The sequence below is a fragment of the Coregonus clupeaformis genome, chromosome 25 (genome assembly GCF_020615455.1).
Source record: "Coregonus clupeaformis isolate EN_2021a chromosome 25, ASM2061545v1, whole genome shotgun sequence".
NCBI classification, from domain to species: Eukaryota; Metazoa; Chordata; class Actinopteri; order Salmoniformes; family Salmonidae; genus Coregonus; species Coregonus clupeaformis.
In genome coordinates this window covers 23191509-23210412 of record NC_059216.1, presented here as the reverse complement: position 1 = coordinate 23210412, position 18904 = coordinate 23191509, and the positions used below count along the sequence as shown (strand labels likewise).

Sequence of the window (18904 nt, the reverse complement as noted above, 5' to 3'; positions counted from 1 at the left end):
AGCCATGCTACAGTTCAGATGAGCACGATGGTGTGAAGAAATGGTATACTATTCATCTCATCAATTGGTACTGGTTCCTCTGATTTTGTATCTTAGTAGAGAGTGACACCTAGTGTACAACAGTGGGACTAGAAATTAATATTTCACTCCCAACAGTGTTGCCTTCATTCCCCTGTGTATCATGGCTTCCAGTTAAATGACATTATTTGCGTGATTGTAAAACTCTTAAAACTCAATATTTGTACTAGATTATATACTGTCCCCTATCCATAAAAGGTTGGGAATAGCCACCTAAATCTGACTCCTGAGTATACAACTCTGAATAAGTAACACTAAATATAGTATTTGTTTCATTAGTCCATTGTTGATATAGTCCCAAAATGTTTTGCATGTCAGCAATCAAGTTTTCAAGATACATAACTTTCAAAGTACAAAATACAGCCGGTATAAAGCACTTTTATGAGAGTTACAGTACAGTATGTGCAAAATCAATTTCTAAAAAAGACTCAGTAATCTTCTTAGCCCAGTATTTCAGGAAAATTTAGTTACAATGAATTGAAAACATACTTGTTCTGGTAGAATGTTCTACAAAACCACAAAAGAAAAAAAAATTAAAGGAATGACTGACTGGAGATGTTTGAAAAGTTAACATGATGCCTTGACATCAAATGATTGCCGTAACAATCTTGTGAGAGCATAAAATATGGCCAAGAATTACATTTCAGATAGAAATACAAAAGACAGTATATTGAATGTATATCACTGCGGTGGCAACTTGGCAAGTATAACTGACTGTCAGGTAAACAAATCTATGGAGCGCTCAAAGCTACGAATGACATGGAATGGAGTGTAAAGGAACTATAGTGTTGTATGTTTCCCTGTTAAACAGGTCTCAACAACCCAAAGTGGATTTATTTGATAACGCATCTCCTTTCCTTCATCTGACCTGGTCTAAGCATTTTGCTTTCCTCCATCCCGTCTCTAGATTGTGCAGATGGAAGAAAGAAGAGGAGTCAAAAAGGCAAATAAATCTGTTTGAGACTAATACTGCAAAGAGTCTGACCTCATAATATATTGGTAACAGTTGTGTGTGAGAATTCATGGCATCTATAACATATCAGCTGAGGGGGCATTTACAGTTAGCCTTCATAGTACCCTAATGCAATGTAACAAACTGAGCAAATTTCATGCACTGTAATGCTTGGGTAGTTGTTATGGCAGCCTTAAACCATAGCCCCTCAACTGAAGTGCTGACAAACAATCTCTCTGGCACATTGTCATGCTGGTTGTAGCCTACCAACAACTCTGGGTCCATCCACCATTTTGAGGTCTGGAATTCTCTGACTTGGTTTCATTCTCCATTATTGGTTCTTTATGCTGAGCACTGGGTCCACCAGTCGGTTGTGAACATGCATCAAACCTGGAGGGAAATTAACAATTAAGGGAAAATGTGTTAAGTAGGTAATACTTACCAACTGGCCAGTATCAAAGTGCACGATCATTTGTTGTAACCAATTTCCTTTATACTAAACCTAAACCCTATCCTATTCCATGCTTACCTTTGAAGTACTTGACTGTTTTGACTCTGAGCTCCAGTGTGGCGTCCTCGTCACACACAAAGATGGTGTGTGGGTGCTGCTGGAAGGCTGAGACGGTCCACATGTGGTTGACCCCCTCCTCTATTGCTTTGTACAGGGCAAAGGCTTTGTGGGCTCCCGTGATGAGAATCATAACCTAAAACAAACAAACACAATCAATATAACATCATTAAAATTGAAACATCTATTGACACAAGAGTCATGTAATGAACACATTCATAATTGCAACACAAGTTAGCTTATGTAAAGAAAATGAGTACTCCTACATTAGGTTAATTAATTAAAGTTTCTTGTGTCTACATAGTGTAAAACTATCTGTGCCATGAAAATAGATGAACAGACAAATGGATAAATATACTGTTAAGACCTCTTTACCTCTCGGGCATCCATGACTGTCCCCACACCCACAGTCAAGGCCATGGTGGGGACCTTTGACAGGTCGTTTCCAAAGAAACGGGCATTGGCTACGATGGTATCCTTGGCTAAAGTCTTCACTCTGGTCCTGGAGACTAGACTGGAGCCTGGCTCATTGAAGGCAATGTGGCCGTCTGGTCCGATACCTTGAGAGAGAATTACTCACAAAAACTATATTTTGGTATTTGTTTCATTAGTCCATTGTTGACATAGTTCCAAAATGTCAGCAATCAAGTTATCAAGCTATAAAACGTTCAAAATACAAATACAGCCGACATCAGTTCCCAACCTCACTAATGCTCGTGGCTGAATGGAATCAAGTCCCCGCAGCAATGTTTCAACATCTAGTGGAAAGCCTTCCCAGAAGAGTGGAGGCTGTTATAGCAGCAAAGGGGGGACCAACTCCATATTAATGCCCATGGTTTTGGAATGAGATGTTCGATGAGCAGGTGTCCACATACTTTTGGTCATGTAGTGTATCTTGAAAACTTGATTGCAAAACATTTTGGGACTATATCAACAATGGACTAATGAAACAAATACCAAAAGATCGTTTTAGGGTGGAATTTTCCTTTAAGTCATTGGCTCGTTTAATGAACATAGACCATTAACAAATGGATTAATGACCAGAGGCCAGTTTCATTAACATAAAGGTAGCCCTGAGACTTTGGACCCAAATTAAATCAATTGCAGCTAAAATAAAAACACACTGCGGGTCGTCTCTGAATGTTTCTTCTGTACTTGAGGTGTTAAAACACATTAAAATACATTTACGCCACAAGCATGCATGCAAGTATAAAAACTAACCTCCCACAAACAGGTCGATTCCCCCAGCCTGGGCGATCTTCTTCTCAAAGGCCTCACACTCTGCTTCCAGGTCAGTGATATTGCCATCCAAGATATTGGCATTAGCTGGATCGATGTCAATGTGCTTGAAGAAGTTATTCCACATGTAGGAGTGGTAGCTCTCTGGGTGGGCCCGGGGCAGGCCTATGATAAGTAAGTGTTTTTCTTACTATAGTTATATTTCTTACAAGTTCTATAACAGTGTTCTTTTGTGCTTTTCTTGCTTATATATAAAAACAACAGTTACACTGTTTGAGAGGAGAGCTTGCAAATAAGCATTTAATTGTACTGTGTACACTATGCTGTAGCCTGTGCATATAGGCTAACAAATAAGCTTTGATTTGGTAGGAAAGACAGGTTAAAGCAAGACATTTTCTCATCATTGCTGATAGAAAGGGAGTATAAAGGCATATGCAATAAGATGGAGATGATGAATCGGTAAGCAAGGTTGTTTTTACTTAATTGCCTGCAGCTTACCAATTTGCTAAAACAGAAGAAAGTTGGGACTTTTGAGGCAGAGGGACATAACTGTGACATTCTTGCTTTTAAAGACTAAAGCAAAAACAAACGCCAGTTTCAATCACTCTGCTACTGAAATCCAGCCATGTCAGCTAAACTCCCAGTAGCAGCCAACGTCACCTCCCACTTCCTAAGGTTATAAATGAGCTGAGCGGGCAGATTCTTTCTTCCTGCAAGGCTACACCACTGATTCTACGTCCCTACTTTATTACACCCCAAAAATCATACAGGGTCAGTTTGATTTTTACCCTTTGCTGTTACTAAGGGTTTGGCTTGGGCTAAGAAATTCTGATCCCGTCTGTGGTTAGGAGCGTAATTTGTACCTGTAGGCTCAAACTCACCCACATACTCATCCATGTTGAAGGTCTTCACATATTTGAAAGAGAGTTCCTCATTCTTGTGAAACTCTATCAACTTTTTGTAACAGCCAAAAGGAGTGCTTCCTAAAAGAGAGGGACATGGATGATACTTACATACCTACATGTAAACTAACATTTAGTCCCTGGCAAGTTACAGTAATTACCAGATACACTTATTATATCTGCAAATCAACCAAAGTTTACCTGTGGGTAATCCCAAGGTGAAGTATCTGTCAGCACTGGGCTTGAACTGGATGATTCTGTTGCGGATGTATTTGGCTGCCCATTCACTGGCCAGGTCATAGTCCTCCAGGATCACAAGTCTCATTTTGGAGGTGTTGAATGGAGGGATCTAAACAGGGAATCAATAAGGACCAATAAGGCAGACATCTATGGTAAGCAATCTAATTTGCTAATTCATATAGTAGCTAGCTCTCCAAATCATACATAAAATGTAATCCTCACAGTTTGATAGATAGCTATCATTAAGCATCTGCCCTAACAAGCTAATTTGCTAGCTAGTTTGGCTTGTATGAGCTAATTTAGCTAGCGACCAAAACAGTAATTTACATCTTGCAGTCGCTATAATCAGCAGCATGTGCTGGCATTCATCACTTTTTTAAACCCGAAAAGCACACTTTTTGTGAAGAACTTGTAAAATAATGAAGTAAATAGGCTCACCCTCTTGGTCTCTTTGTGAATCTGGTCTATTTCAAGTTGACCGTTTTTTCTTGCAGCTGGTGTACTTTCTGTAAACACACTGTACTGATCACGTAATTGGGCTCAGGTTATTCATACGACCAGAACGTGCTCATTCATTGGCTCCTTAGTGAAGGGAGGGACTTCTGGAAAAGATAGCGGAAGCTGATGTGGATTGTGAATCTAATGGCGGTAGAATCAAGGAGAATTGGAATATTGTCCAAAAGAATGGGAAACGGAGCGAAGCAGTGTACAGTGTTGAGAATGTCCCTTCGTATCTTGTAGGAGTACAGTTTGTTAATGAGGAGCAGCTGATCGGATTACCAATATCCATTTGAGATATCCAAACTGGTGGAGAGTACTGGGTAAAGTGAAGGCTGTGAGGATCACGATAGGCGGGCTTGTTTTGAGTTTTTGTACTTCTGCGGATCATCCTAATGTTGAGATGGAATTGTCAATCAGTAAAGCAGAAGCCAAGGGATTAATAAGAACAGTGGTTAAAAATAAGTGGCAAGAGTTGTGGAACAGGGAGAGTAAGGGAAGACACCTGTATAAGATCCAGGAAAAGGTGGGGGCAGGGAGGTCCTCAGGCCAAGAGAGAAGGGAGGAAAGTGTAGTCACAAGGCTGAGACTGGGACACACAAGGCTAAATAGTACATTGAAAGTGGTGTGATCATTGTCAGGAGGAGACAATGATCAAAACAAGCCCGCCTATCATGATCCTCACAGCCTTCACTATTTCAGTGCCAGAAATATGTGAGAGAAAGTGGCCGATTGTTATTAGATTTGAGGAGTAATGGGGTTGAAGAGCCAGGATTAAGTGAACTGCTGGGGAAATCTTCAGGGGATGTAGTATTTAATTATGTATTTTGTTTCCTTAGGGAGACGAGATTATTGGGTAGGATTTAGACCTTCACTGTCAAAACCAGTTCAGTTGGTGGCGATAATGCACCTTAAAGTTGGTTGCCAACCGCCATATAAAATACACAGAAGTAGAAGTAGAACAAGAAGGAACGTGTGTTGCGTCTCACCCAAGTTGAGAAGTTTGACGCGTCGTGTATGTCTCTTCGGAACAGGGCACCCGTCAAGGAGGTAATATCTGGAATCTTGTGGGAAATCGATGTTGAAGAGATGAAAAATATTATTGGAGTGATTGATGCACGTCGGATGAATCACTGTAAAGCTTTTGGACATGTTTCAAGTGTTTGCAGAAGGGAGAAGCCGAGATGTCAAAGTTGTGGAAAAGATAATGTCATGTGTATTAAAAGTGATGGAAATGCGACATGCTGCAATTGTGATGGGAACCATGAAGCCACGTATTTGGAATGCCCGACAAGGTTGAAAGAGAATGAGGTGGCCAAAGTCAGAGCTGTCCAGAAAACTTAATATGCAGCGGCTGTTAAAAGGGTTGAGGGTTTGAATGGTGCAACTGAAGAGTCCATGGTGGTGGATAGGCCTTTACTGCAGGCTGCAGGGGTTGCCTTTCAACAGCAGGACCCAGATATTTTAAAGGTTAAGAAGGTGGCCTTTATAGCTATGGTGATTAATGGCACTGCCAAGGTGGAGAGAAGGTCCAGGAATATAGATATAATTGTGGATGCGGCGGAGCGGTTCCTGGGACTGAAAGATTTCTCGGCAAAGGACTTGCATGGAGTATTGTCACAAGCTGTACCACCCTCTCAGGCCCTAGAGCCTGAGAAGGGAGATAGGGAGATTTGAAGGAAGGAAGAAGTGGGAGTTTTGTTTTGTTTTTGTCGATTTGGGTGGATTAAGTTCGTTTTTCCTATCACATATGGATTTTCTTTTTACCTTGTTTTTTCAACCTGTCGAGTTGGTGGCTGCAATACACCTTTTGGGGTTGTATTCTGCCATAAAACCCACAGAAGAAGAAGGAGGGACTTATTAATGGGAAAAACGAGCTGCGAGGAACAAGAAGTTCTCAAAGAGAATACAGCTAAATGGTTTAAAAACGTTTAAACCAGTTACATTTAACTAAATGTAATCTAAAATATAATATGCTTAATCCCCAAAAGTAATTATTTATCATGAGGGTCATAAACAATAACTAGTAATGTTGCATACTCCAAGAAAGGTTAAAATATTACTTTTCTGGTAGTCACTTTTGAAGACACAAGCTCAAGTACAGTAACTTACAAATATGATAAAAATACGAAAATATGTAATATTTTATATGATGTATTTCCTATTCAACAAAACTGTATGATAAGGCTTGAAATGACGTATATGCATGTTAAATATAGTATAATCAAATTATAAAATGACTAACTATAAGATTTCACTTTCCTTATGACTGTAAATACATATTTTTATGTTTAGTGTTAGAGAACATTTTTAACTGAGGAACGCTCAACGTTCTCTTATATCGAGGCTGAGTTGAGTTTTGATAACTGGTCAAGGGATTTGCTAGCAACAACATTGAGTCAAAGACCGTAGTACAGTATAAAGAACTGCTTCACCAACAGAAATCCCCGATCAGACTTGTACGTGATGTCATGGCGACGTTGTTTATCGAAGCTCATGCGTATAAACACGTCATCGTGTCTAACGGTCGTCTCACACCGAACTGCGCATGTGCAGACCGTCAAATCAAAGGCACTCCTTCGATATATAGTTGTTTTTGACGAAAATGAAAACGTGTCAGTTTGTCACTTTCACAAGGTTGGAGTAATAACATGTTCATCTTCCTAAGGCATTGGCTCGAATCTAGGTTGTGCCTTTAGATCTCGAGAAAATTAACAACTAAGAAATAATTGTTCACTTCTCTCTGACTTCTCAAACCCCAAACTGACACGTTTTCATTTTCTTTGATGGCTTGCACATGCACAGTTCGGCAAGAGACGAAAAAGGCACCTAGGGACTCTCAGACCATGAGAAACAGTATTCTCTGGTCTGATGAAACCAAGATTGAACTATTTGGCCTGAATGCCAATCTTCATGTCTGGAGGAAACATGGCACCATCCCTACGTTGAAGCATGGTGGTGGCAGCATCATGCTGTGGGGATGTTTTTCAGTGGCAGGGACTGGGAGACTAGTCAGGATAGAGGGAAAGAAGAACGGTGCGAAGTACAGAGAGATCCTTGATGAAAACCTGCCCCAGAACGCTCAGGACCTCAGACTGGGGCGAAGGTTCACCTTCCAACAGGACAACGACCCTAAGCACAAAGCCAAGACAACGCAGCAGTGGCTTCGGGACAAGTCTCTGAATGTCCTTGAGTGGCCCAGCCAGAGCCCGGACTTGAACCCGATCGAACATCTCTGGAGAGACCTGAAAATAGCTATGCAGCGACGCTCCCCACCAACCTGATAGAGCTTGAGAGGATCTTCTACAGTGAGGGAAAAAGTATTTGATCCCCTGCTGATTTTGTACGTTTGCCCACTGACAAAGACATGATCAGTCTATAATTTTAATGGTAGGTTTATTTGAACAGTGAGAGACAGAATAACAACACAATAATCCAGAAAAACGCATGTCAAAAATGTTATACATTTATTTACATTTTAATGAGGGAAATAAGTATTTGACCCCTCTGCAAAACATGACTTAGTACTTGGTGGCAATACCCTTGTTGGCAATCACAGAGGTCAGACGTTTCTTGTAGTTGGCCACCAGGTTTGCACACATCTCAGGAGGGATTTTGTCCCACTCCTCTTAGCAGATCTTCTCCAAGTCATTAAGGTTTCGGGGCTGACGTTTGGCAACTCGAATCTTCAGCTCCCTCCACAGATTTTCTGTAGGATTATGGTCTGGAGACTGGCTAGGCCACTCCAGGACCTTAATGTGCTTCTTCTTGAGCCACTCCTTTGTTGCCTTGGCCGTGTGTTTTGGGTCATTGTCATGCTGGAATACCCATCCACGACCCATTTTCAATGCCCTGGCTGAGGGAAGGAGGTTCTCACCCAAGATTTGACGGTACATGGCCCCGTCCATTGTCCCTTTAAAAAAAATATATATATATTTTATTTTTGGGGGTAGATCAGCTTAATATTGCAGATAGATTGTAACTTCCATCAATGTAATTGTCTGCTTCACTTCCAATCCCCCATGTTTTTTTATATATATATATACACACATATATATATATATATATATATACAGTGAGGGAAAAAAGTATTTGATCCCTTACTGATTTTGTACGTTTGCCCACTGACAAAGACATGATCAGTCTATAATTTTAATGGTAGGTTTATTTGAACAGTGAGAGACAGAATAACAACAAAAAAATCCAGAAAAACGCATGTAAAAAATATTATAAATTGATTTGCATTTTAATGAGGGAAATAAGTATTTGACCCCTCTGCAAAACATGACTTAGTACTTGATGGCAAAACCCTTGTTGGCAATCACAGAGGTCAGACGTTTCTTGTAGTTGGCCACCAGGTTTGCACACATCTCAGGAGGGATTTTGTCCCACTCCTCTTAGCAGATCTTCTCCAAGTCATTAAGGTTTCGGGGCTGACGTTTGGCAACTCGAATCTTCAGCTCCCTCCACAGATTTTCTGTAGGATTATGGTCTGGAGACTGGCTAGGCCACTCCAGGACCTTAATGTGCTTCTTCTTGAGCCACTCCTTTGTTGCCTTGGCCGTGTGTTTTGGGTCATTGTCATGCTGGAATACCCATCCACGACCCATTTTCAATGCCCTGGCTGAGGGAAGGAGGTTCTCACCCAAGATTTGACGGTACATGGCCCCGTCCATCGTCCCTTTAAAAAAATATATATATATATTTTATTTTTGGGGGTAGATCAGCTTAATATTGCAGATAGATTGTAACTTCCATCAATGTAATTGTCTGCTTCACTTCAATCCCCCATGTTTTTTTATATATATATATACACACTATATATATATATATATATATATATATATATATATATATATATATATATATATATATATATATATATATATATATATATACATATATATATATATACATATATATATATATATATATATATATATATATATACAGTGAGGAAAAAAGTATTTGATCCCTTACTGATTTTGTACGTTTGCCCACTGACAAAGACATGATCAGTCTATAATTTTAATGGTAGGTTTATTTGAACAGTGAGAGACAGAATAACAACAAAAAAATCCAGAAAAACGCATGTAAAAAATATTATAAATTGATTTGCATTTTAATGAGGGAAATAAGTATTTGACCCCTCTGCAAAACATGACTTAGTACTTGATGGCAAAACCCTTGTTGGCAATCACAGAGGTCAGACGTTTCTTGTAGTTGGCCACCAGGTTTGCACACATCTCAGGAGGGATTTTGTCCCACTCCTCTTAGCAGATCTTCTCCAAGTCATTAAGGTTTGGGGCTGACGTTTGGCAACTCGAATCTTCAGCTCCCTCCACAGATTTTCTGTAGGATTAGGGTCTGGAGACTGGCTAGGCCACTCCAGGACCTTAATGTGCTTCTTCTTGAGCCACTCCTTTGTTGCCTTGGCCGTGTGTTTTGGGTCATTGTCATGCTGGAATACCCATCCACGACCCATTTTCAATGCCCTGGCTGAGGGAAGGAGGTTCTCACCCAAGATTTGACGGTACATGGCCCCGTCCATCGTCCCTTTTAAAAAAAAATATATATATTTTATTTTTGGGGGTAGATCAGCTTAATATTGCAGATAGATTGTAACTTCCATCAATGTAATTGTCTGCTTCACTTCCAATCCCCCATGTTTTTTTTATATATATATATATATATATATATATATATATATATATATATATATATATATATATATATATATATACAGTGAGGGAAAAAAGTATTTGATCCCTTACTGATTTTGTACGTTGCCCACTGACAAAGACATGATCAGTCTATAATTTTAATGGTAGGTTTATTTGAACAGTGAGAGACAGAATAACAACAAAAAAATCCAGAAAAACGCATGTAAAAAATATTATAAATTGATTTGCATTTTAATGAGGGAAATAAGTATTTGACCCCTCTGCAAAACATGACTTAGTACTTGATGGCAAAACCCTTGTTGGCAATCACAGAGGTCAGACGTTTCTTGTAGTTGGCCACCAGGTTTGCACACATCTCAGGAGGGATTTTGTTCCACTCCTCTTTGCAGATCTTCTCCAAGTCATTAAGGTTTCAAGGCTGACGTTTGGCAACTCGAACCTTCAGCTCCCTCCACAGATTTTCTATGGGATTAAGGTCTGGAGACTGGCTAGGCCACTCAAAGACCTTAATGTGCTTCTTCTTGAGCCACTCCTTTGTTGCCTTGGTCGTGTGTTTTGGGTCATTGTCATGCTGGAATACCCATCCACGACCCATTTTCAATGCCCTGGCTGAGGGAAGGAGGTTCTCACCCAAGATTTGACAGTACATGGCCCCGTCCATCGTCCCTTTGATGCGATGAAGTTGTCCTGTCCCCTTAGCAGAAAAACACCCCCAAAGCATAATGTTTCCACCTCCATGTTTGACGGTGGGGATGATGTTCTTGGGGTCATAGGCAGCATTCCTCCTCCGAGTTGAGTTGATGCCAAAGAGCTCGATTTTGGTCTCATCTGACCACAACACTTTCACCCAGTTCTCCTCTGAATCATTCAGATGTTCATTGGCAAACTTCAGACGGGCCTGTATATGTGCTTTCTTGAGCAGGGGGACCTTGCGGGCGCTGCAGGATTTCAGTCCTTCACGCCGTAGTGTGTTACCAATTATTTTCTTGGTGACTATGGTCCCAGCTGCCTTGAGATCATTGACAAGATCCTCCCGTGTAGTTCTCATGATCATTGCAACACCACGAGGTGAGATCTTGCATGGAGCCCCAGGCCGAGGGAGATTGACAGTACTTTTGTGTTTCTTCCATTTGCAAATAATCGCACCAGCTGTTGTCACCTTCTCACCAAGCTGCTTGGCGATGGTCTTGTAGCCCATTCCAGCCTTGTGTAGGTCTACAATCTTGTCCCTGACATCCTTGGAGAGCTCTTTGGTCTTGGCCATGGTGGAGAGTTTGGAATCTGATTGATTGATTGCTTCTGTGGACAGGTGTATTTTATACAGGTAACAAGCTGAGATTATGAGCACTCACTTTAAGAGTGTGCTCCTAATCTCAGCTCATTACCTGTATAAAAGACACCTGGGAGCCAGAAATCTTTCTGATTGAGAGGGGGTCAAATACTTATTTCCCTCATTAAAATCAAATCAATTTATAACATTTTTTACATGCGTTTTTCTGGATTTTGTTGTTCTTATTCTGTCTCTCACTGTTCAAAGAAACCTACCATTAAAATTATAGACTGATCATTTCTTTGTCAGTGGGCAAACGTACAAAATCGGCAGGGGATCAAATACTTTCTTCCCTCACTGTGTATATATATACACTGCTCAAAAAAATAAAGGGAACACTAAAATAACACATCCTAGATCTGAATGAATGAAATTATCTTATTAAATACTTTTTTCTTTACATAGTTGAATGTGCTGACAACAAAATCACACAAAAATTATCAATGGAAATCAAATTTATCAACCCATCGAGGTCTGGATTTGGAGTCACCCTCAAAATTAAAGTGGAAAACCACACTACAGGCTGATCCAACTTTGATGTAATGTCCTTAAAACAAGTCAAAATGAGGCTCAGTAGTGTGTGTGGCCTCCACGTGCCTGTATGACCTCCCTACAACGCCTGGGCATGCTCCTGATGAGGTGGTGTATGGTCTCCTGAGGGATCTCCTCCCAGACCTGGACTAAAGCATCCGCCAACTCCTGGACAGTCTGTGGTGCAACGTGGCGTTGGTGGATGGAGCGAGACATGATGTCCCAGATGTGCTCAATTGGATTCAGGTCTGGGGAACGGGCGGGCCAGTCCATAGCATCAATGCCTTCCTCTTGCAGGAACTGCTGACACCTCCAGCCACATGAGGTCTAGCATTGTCTTGCATTAGGAGGAACCCAGGGCCAACCGCACCAGCATATGGTCTCACAAGGGGTCTGAGGATCTCATCTTGGTACCTAATGGCAGTCAGGCTACCTCTGGCGAGCACATGGAGGGCTGTGCGGCCCCCCAAAGAAATGCCACCCCACACCATGACTGACCCACCGCCAAACCTGTCATGCTGGAGGATGTTGCAGGCAGCAGAACGTTCTCCACGGCGTCTCCAGACTCTGTCACGTCTGTCACATGTGCTCAGTGTGAACCTGCTTTCATCTGTGAAGAGCACAGGGTGCCAGTGGCGAATTTGCCAATCTTGGTGTTCTCTGGCAAATGCCAAACGTCCTGCACGGTGTTGGGCTGTAAGCACAACCCCCACCTGTGGACGTCGGGCCCTCATACCACCCTCATGGAGTCTGTTTCTGACCGTTTGAGCAGACACATGCACATTTGTGGCCTGCTGGAGGTCATTTTGCAGGGCTCTGGCAGTGCTCCACCTGCTCCTCCTTGCACAAAGGCGGAGGTAGCGGTCCTGCTGCTGGGTTGTTGCCCTCCTACGGCCTCCTCCACATCTCCTGATGTACTGGCCTGTCTCCTGGTAGCGCCTCCATGCTCTGGACACTACGCTGACAGACACAGCAAACTTTCTTGCCACAGCTCGCATTGATGTGCCATCCTGGATGAGCTGCACTACCTGAGCCACTTGTGTGGGTTGTAGACTCCGTCTCATGCTACCACTAGAGTGAAAGCACCGCCAGCATTCAAAAGTGACCAAAACATCAGCCAGGAAGCATAGGAACTGAGAAGTGGTCTGTGGTCACCACATGCAAAACCAGTCCTTTATTGGGGGTGTCTTGCTAATTGCCTATAATTTCCACCTGTTGTCTATTCCATTTGCACAACAGCATGTGACATTTATTGTCAATCAGTGTTGCTTCCTAAGTGGACAGTTTGATTTCACAGAAGTGTGATTGACTTGGAGTTACATTGTGTTGTTTAAGTGTTCCCTTTATTTTTTTGAGCAGTGTATATACATACACACATACATACATATATACACTGCTCAAAAAAATAAAGGGAACACTAAAATAACACATCCTAGATCTGAATGAATGAAATAATCTTATTAAATACTTTTTTCTTTACATAGTTGAATGTGCTGACAACAAAATCACACAAAAATTATCAATGGAAATCAAATTTATCAACCCATGGAGGTCTGGATTTGGAGTCACCCTCAAAATTAAAGTGGAAAACCACACTACAGGCTGATCCAACTTTGATGTAATGTCCTTAAAACAAGTCAAAATGAGGCTCAGTAGTGTGTGTGGCCTCCACGTGCCTGTATGACCTCCCTACAACGCCTGGGCATGCTCCTGATGGGGTGGCGGATGGTCTCCTGAGGGATCTCCTCCCAGACCTGGACTAAAGCATCCGCCAACTCCTGGACAGTCTGTGGTGCAACGTGGGGTTGGTGGATGGAGCGAGACATGATGTGGCGCAGTGGTCTACTCCCAAGTGGCGCAGTGGTCTAAGGCACTGCATCGCAGTGCTAGCTGTGCCACTAGAGATCCTGGTTCGAATCCAGGCTCTGTCGTAGCCGGCCGCGACCGGGAGACCTCAAGGGGTGGCGCACAATTGGCCCAGCGTCGTCCAGGGTAGGGGAGGGAATGGCCGGCAGGGATGTAGCTCAGTTGGTAGAGCATGGCGCTTGCAACGCCAGGGTTGTGGGTTCGATTCCCACGGGGGGCCAGTATTAAAAGAAAAAATAATGTATGCACTCAGTAACTGTAAGTCGCTCTGGATAAGAGCGTCTGCTAAATGACAAAAAAAAAAAAAAAATATGATGTCCCAGATGTGCTCAATTTGATTCAGGTCTGGGGAACGGGCGGGCCAGTCCATAGCATCAATGCCTTCCTCTTGCAGGAACTGCTGACACACTCCAGCCACATGAGGTCTAGCATTGTCTTGCATTAGGAGGAACCCAGGGCCAACCGCACCAGCATATGGTCTCACAAGGGGTCTGAGGATCTCATCTCAAATCAAATCAAATCAAATCAAATTTTATTGGTCACATGCGCCGAATACAACAGGTGCAGACATTACAGTGAAATGCTTACCTAATGGCAGTCAGGCTACCTCTGGTGAGCACATGGAGGGCTGTGCGGCCCCCCAAAGCAATGCCACCCCACACCATGACTGAGCCACCGCCCAAACCGGTCATGCTGGAGGATGTTGCAGGCAGCAGAACTTTCTCCACGGCGTCTCCAGACTCTGTCACGTGCTCAGTGTGAACCTGCTTTCATCTGTGAAGAGCACAGGGCGCACAGTGGCGAATTTGCCAATCTTGGTGTTCTCTGGCAAATGCCAAACGTCCTGCACGGTGTTGGGCTGTAAGCACAACCCCCACCTGTGGACGTCGGGCCCTCATACCACCCTCATGGAGTCTGTTTCTGACCGTTTGAGTAGACACATGCACATTTGTGGCCTGCTGGAGGTCATTTTGCAGGGCTCTGGCAGTGCTCCTCCTGCTCCTCCTTGCACAAAGGCGGAGGTAGCAGTCCTGCTGCTGGGTTGTTGCCCTCCTACAGCCACCTCCACGTCTCCTGATGTACTGACCTGTCTCCTGGTAGCGCCTCCATGCTCTGGACACTACGCTGACAGACACAGCAAACCTTCTTGCCACAGCTCGCATTGATGTGCCATCCTGGATGAGCTGCACTACCTGAGCCACTTGTGTGGGTTGTAGACTCCGTCTCATGCTACCACTAGAGTGAAGCACCGCCAGCATTCAAAAGTGACCAAAACATCAGCCAGGAAGCATAGGAACTGAGAAGTGGTCTGTGGTCACCACATGCAAAACCAGTCCTTTATTGGGGGTGTCTTGCTAATTGCCTATAATTTCCACCTGTTGTCTATTCCATTTGCACAACAGCATGTGACATTTATTGTCAATCAGTGTTGCTTCCTAAGTGGACAGTTTGATTTCACAGAAGTGTGATTGACTTGGAGTTACATTGTGTTGTTTAAGTGTTCCCTTTATTTTTTTGAGCAGTGTATATATACAGTGGGGAGAACAAGTATTTGATACACTGCCGATTTTGCAGGTTTTCCTACTTACAAAGCATGTAAAGGTCTGTAATTTTTATCATAGGTACATTTCAACTGTGAGAGACGGAATCTAAAACAAAAATCCAGAAAATCACATTGTATGATTTTTAAGTAATTAATTTGCATTTTATTGCATGACATAAGTATTTGATCACCTACCAACCAGTAAGAATTCCAGCTCTCACAGACCTGTTAGTTTTTCTTTAAGAAGCCCTTCTGTTCTCCACTAATTACCTGTATTAACTGCACCTGTTTGAACTCGTTACCTGTATAAAAGACACCTGTCCACACACTCAATCAAACAGACTCCAACCTCTCCACAATGGCCAAGACCAGAGAGCTGTGTAAGGACATCAGGGATACAATTGTAGACCTGCACAAGGCTGGGATGGGCTACAGGACAATAGGCAAGCAGCTTGGTGAGAAGGCAACAACTGTTGGCGCAATTATTAGAAAATGGAAGAAGTTCAAGATGACGGTCAATCACCCTCGGTCTGGGGCTCCATGCAAGATCTCACCTCGTGGGGCATCAATGATCATGAGGAAGGTGAGGGATCAGCCCAGAACTACACGGCAGGACCTGGTCAATGACCTGAAGAGAGCTGGGACCACAGTCTCAAAGAAAACCATTAGTAACACACTACGCCGTCATGGATTAAAATCCTGCAGCGCACGCAAGGTCCCCCTGCTCAAGCCAGCGCATGTCCAGGCCCGCCTGAAGTTTACCAATGACCATCTGGATGATCCAGAGGAGGAATGGGAGAAGGTCATGTGGTCTGCTGAGACAAAAATAGAACTTTTTGGTCTAAACTCCACTCGCCATGTTTGGAGGAAGAAGAAGGATGAGTACAACCCCAAGAACACCATCCCAACCGTGAAGCATGGAGGTGGAAACATCATTCTTTGGGGATGCTTTTCTGCAAAGGGGACAGGACGACTGCACCGTATTGAGGGGAGGATGGATGGGACCATGTATCGCGAGATCTTGGCCAACAACCTCCTTCCCTCAGTAAGAGCATTGAAGATGGGTCTTCCAGCATGACAACGACCCGAAACACACAGCCAGGGCAACTAAGGAGTGGCTCCGTAAGAAGCATCTCAAGGTCCTGGAGTGGCCTAGCCAGTCTCCAGACCTGAACCCAATAGAAAATCTTTGGAGGGAGCTGAAAGTCCGTATGTCCCAGCGACAGCCCCGAAACCTGAAGGATCTGGAGAAGGTCTGTATGGAGGAGTGGGCCAAAATCCCTGCTGCAGTGTGTGCAAACCTGGTCAAGACCTACAGGAAACGTATGATCTCTGTAATTGCAAACAAAGGTTTCTGTACCAAATATTAAGTTCTGCTTTTCTGATGTATCAAATACTTACTTTAATTACTTAAAAATCATACAATGTGATTTTCTGGATTCCGTCTCTCACAGTTGAAGCGCACCTATGATAAGAATTACAGACCTCTAGATGCTTTGTAAGTAGGAAAACCTGCAAAATCGGCAGTGTATCAAATAATAATAAATAATAATAATTGGTCATTTAGCAGACGCTCTTATCCAGAGCGACTTACAGGAGCAATTAGGGTTAAGTGCCTTGCTCAAGGGCACATCGACAGATTTTTCACCTAGTCGGCTCGGGGATTAGAACCAGCGACCTTTCGGTTACTGGCACAACGCTCTTAACCACTAAGCTACCTCCCACTGTACATATATATACATACACATACATACACACACACACATACATACATATACATACATATCCTTTAAAAATATATATATATTCCCCTTTATTACTTTCCAAACCTGCCACCCTTTTCCCACTTGGAGTAAACTAGTGAACAACAACGCCTAGGCCTCTACTTCCAGCCCATACCCACTATCTACATTTTATGGACACAGACAATTTTACAGTAATTACATTTTGTTTGTTCTTTCTCCTGAACTTCTTCTACTCAACCTCTCCGATCATTTTCATGATGTCCATCCGGTTTGCTTCTATATGCCATATCTTTCTAACTGTGCTCCTTCACAAAAGCTCCCCACCTACAACCCATACACTTATTATGGACACAGCGTGCCTACATTATTTTTATTTTTATATTTATTTTTTGGGGGGGAATGGATCAGCTTAATATTGCAGATAGATTGTATCTTCTATCAATGTAATTGTCTGCATCACTTCCAATCCCCCATGTTTTATATTTTTATTTTTTATATATATACTCCCCTTTATTACTTTTCAACCCCACCATCCTTTCCCTACTTGGAGTAAATTAGTGAACAACAATGCCCAGGCCTCTACTTCCGGTCTATACTTACTATCTACACCTTATGGACAGAGTTAATTTTACAATAATTATATTATATATATATATATATATATATATATATATATATATATATATATATTTATTTATTTTTTGCTCCTGAACTTCTTCTACTCTCAACCTCTCCTATCATTTTCATGATGTCCATCCGGTTTGCTTCTATATGCCATATCTTTCTAACTGTGCTCTTTCCCAAAAGCTCCCAACATACAACCTATATACTTATTATGGACACAGTATGCTTACATTATTAGCTATCTTTGTTATTATTTGTTATTAGTCCCATCCTTCAACTCTATTCAATACCTCCCATCTATCTCTTAACACCATCCATATAGGATTTCTATTTGCCATATATATTTCAACCGTACTGTGATGTTTTACAAATGTTCTGAACCTTTCTATTCTCATTGCTTCTACAGATTGTGAATAAAAAAATTTATAAAATGCTAAAAGTATTATTATATTATTGATTGATTGACTATGACTTTTCAGATCACCCAGCAATGCTATCTGCAAGGTTAGTTCCAGGTAAATATTGCAATTCTTTAGCCATTCCTGGACCTGTGTCCAAAAACAAGCTACAATGGACAGAACCAAAACAAATGATCTAATGATTCTGTCTCTTCACAGCAAAATCTGCAGAGCTGGGAAGATTGTATCCCCCATATAAATAACATTCTATTGGTAGCAAGAATTTTATGTAATAATTTAAATTGAAAGATTCTAATTTTTGAATCCGGTGTCGTTTTGCGTGTCAGTTCATAAACACTATGCCATGTGATCGGTACGTCAAAGATCTCTTCCCAACTATTTTGCAATCTATATGGGACGGCTGTCAATCCTTTGGTCCTTAAGTGAAACTGATATACTTTTTTATTTATCACAGTTTTCCTTAACCAATTATGTTCTTTAATGCAAGGCCGACAGACAAGTTCCTTACTTTCTCCCCCTTCCACTTTCCTCTTCCACTTTTGCGGTAAGGCTGCAATTATTTGGTTGTAATTTTGGGTAGAGCAGACATTTCCAAATGTTTTTGTTAGCTGCATGTGCGACATAACTCCACCAGTCCTACCGATGATATCATTTACAAAGATTATACATTCTTTAAACATTTTGT

The 18904-nt window shown here is 42.0% G+C and overlaps 1 protein-coding gene across 1 annotated transcript; it reads right to left on the bottom strand.

The window, feature by feature from the left end:
• Positions 1 to 440: 440 nt before the first annotated feature.
• LOC121539427 (glucosamine-6-phosphate isomerase 2) lies at positions 441 to 4503 on the bottom strand. Its single transcript, XM_041847921.2, has 7 exons — positions 4418 to 4503; positions 3941 to 4088; positions 3719 to 3820; positions 2820 to 3002; positions 1974 to 2158; positions 1560 to 1734; positions 441 to 1420 (listed from the first exon to the last, which is right to left on the bottom strand). The coding sequence occupies exons 2-7, from the start codon at positions 4062 to 4064 to the stop codon at positions 1362 to 1364; spliced, it is 828 nt and encodes a 275-aa protein (XP_041703855.1). The 5' UTR covers positions 4065 to 4088; positions 4418 to 4503; the 3' UTR covers positions 441 to 1361.
• Between the last annotated feature and the right edge of the window lie 14401 nt (positions 4504 to 18904).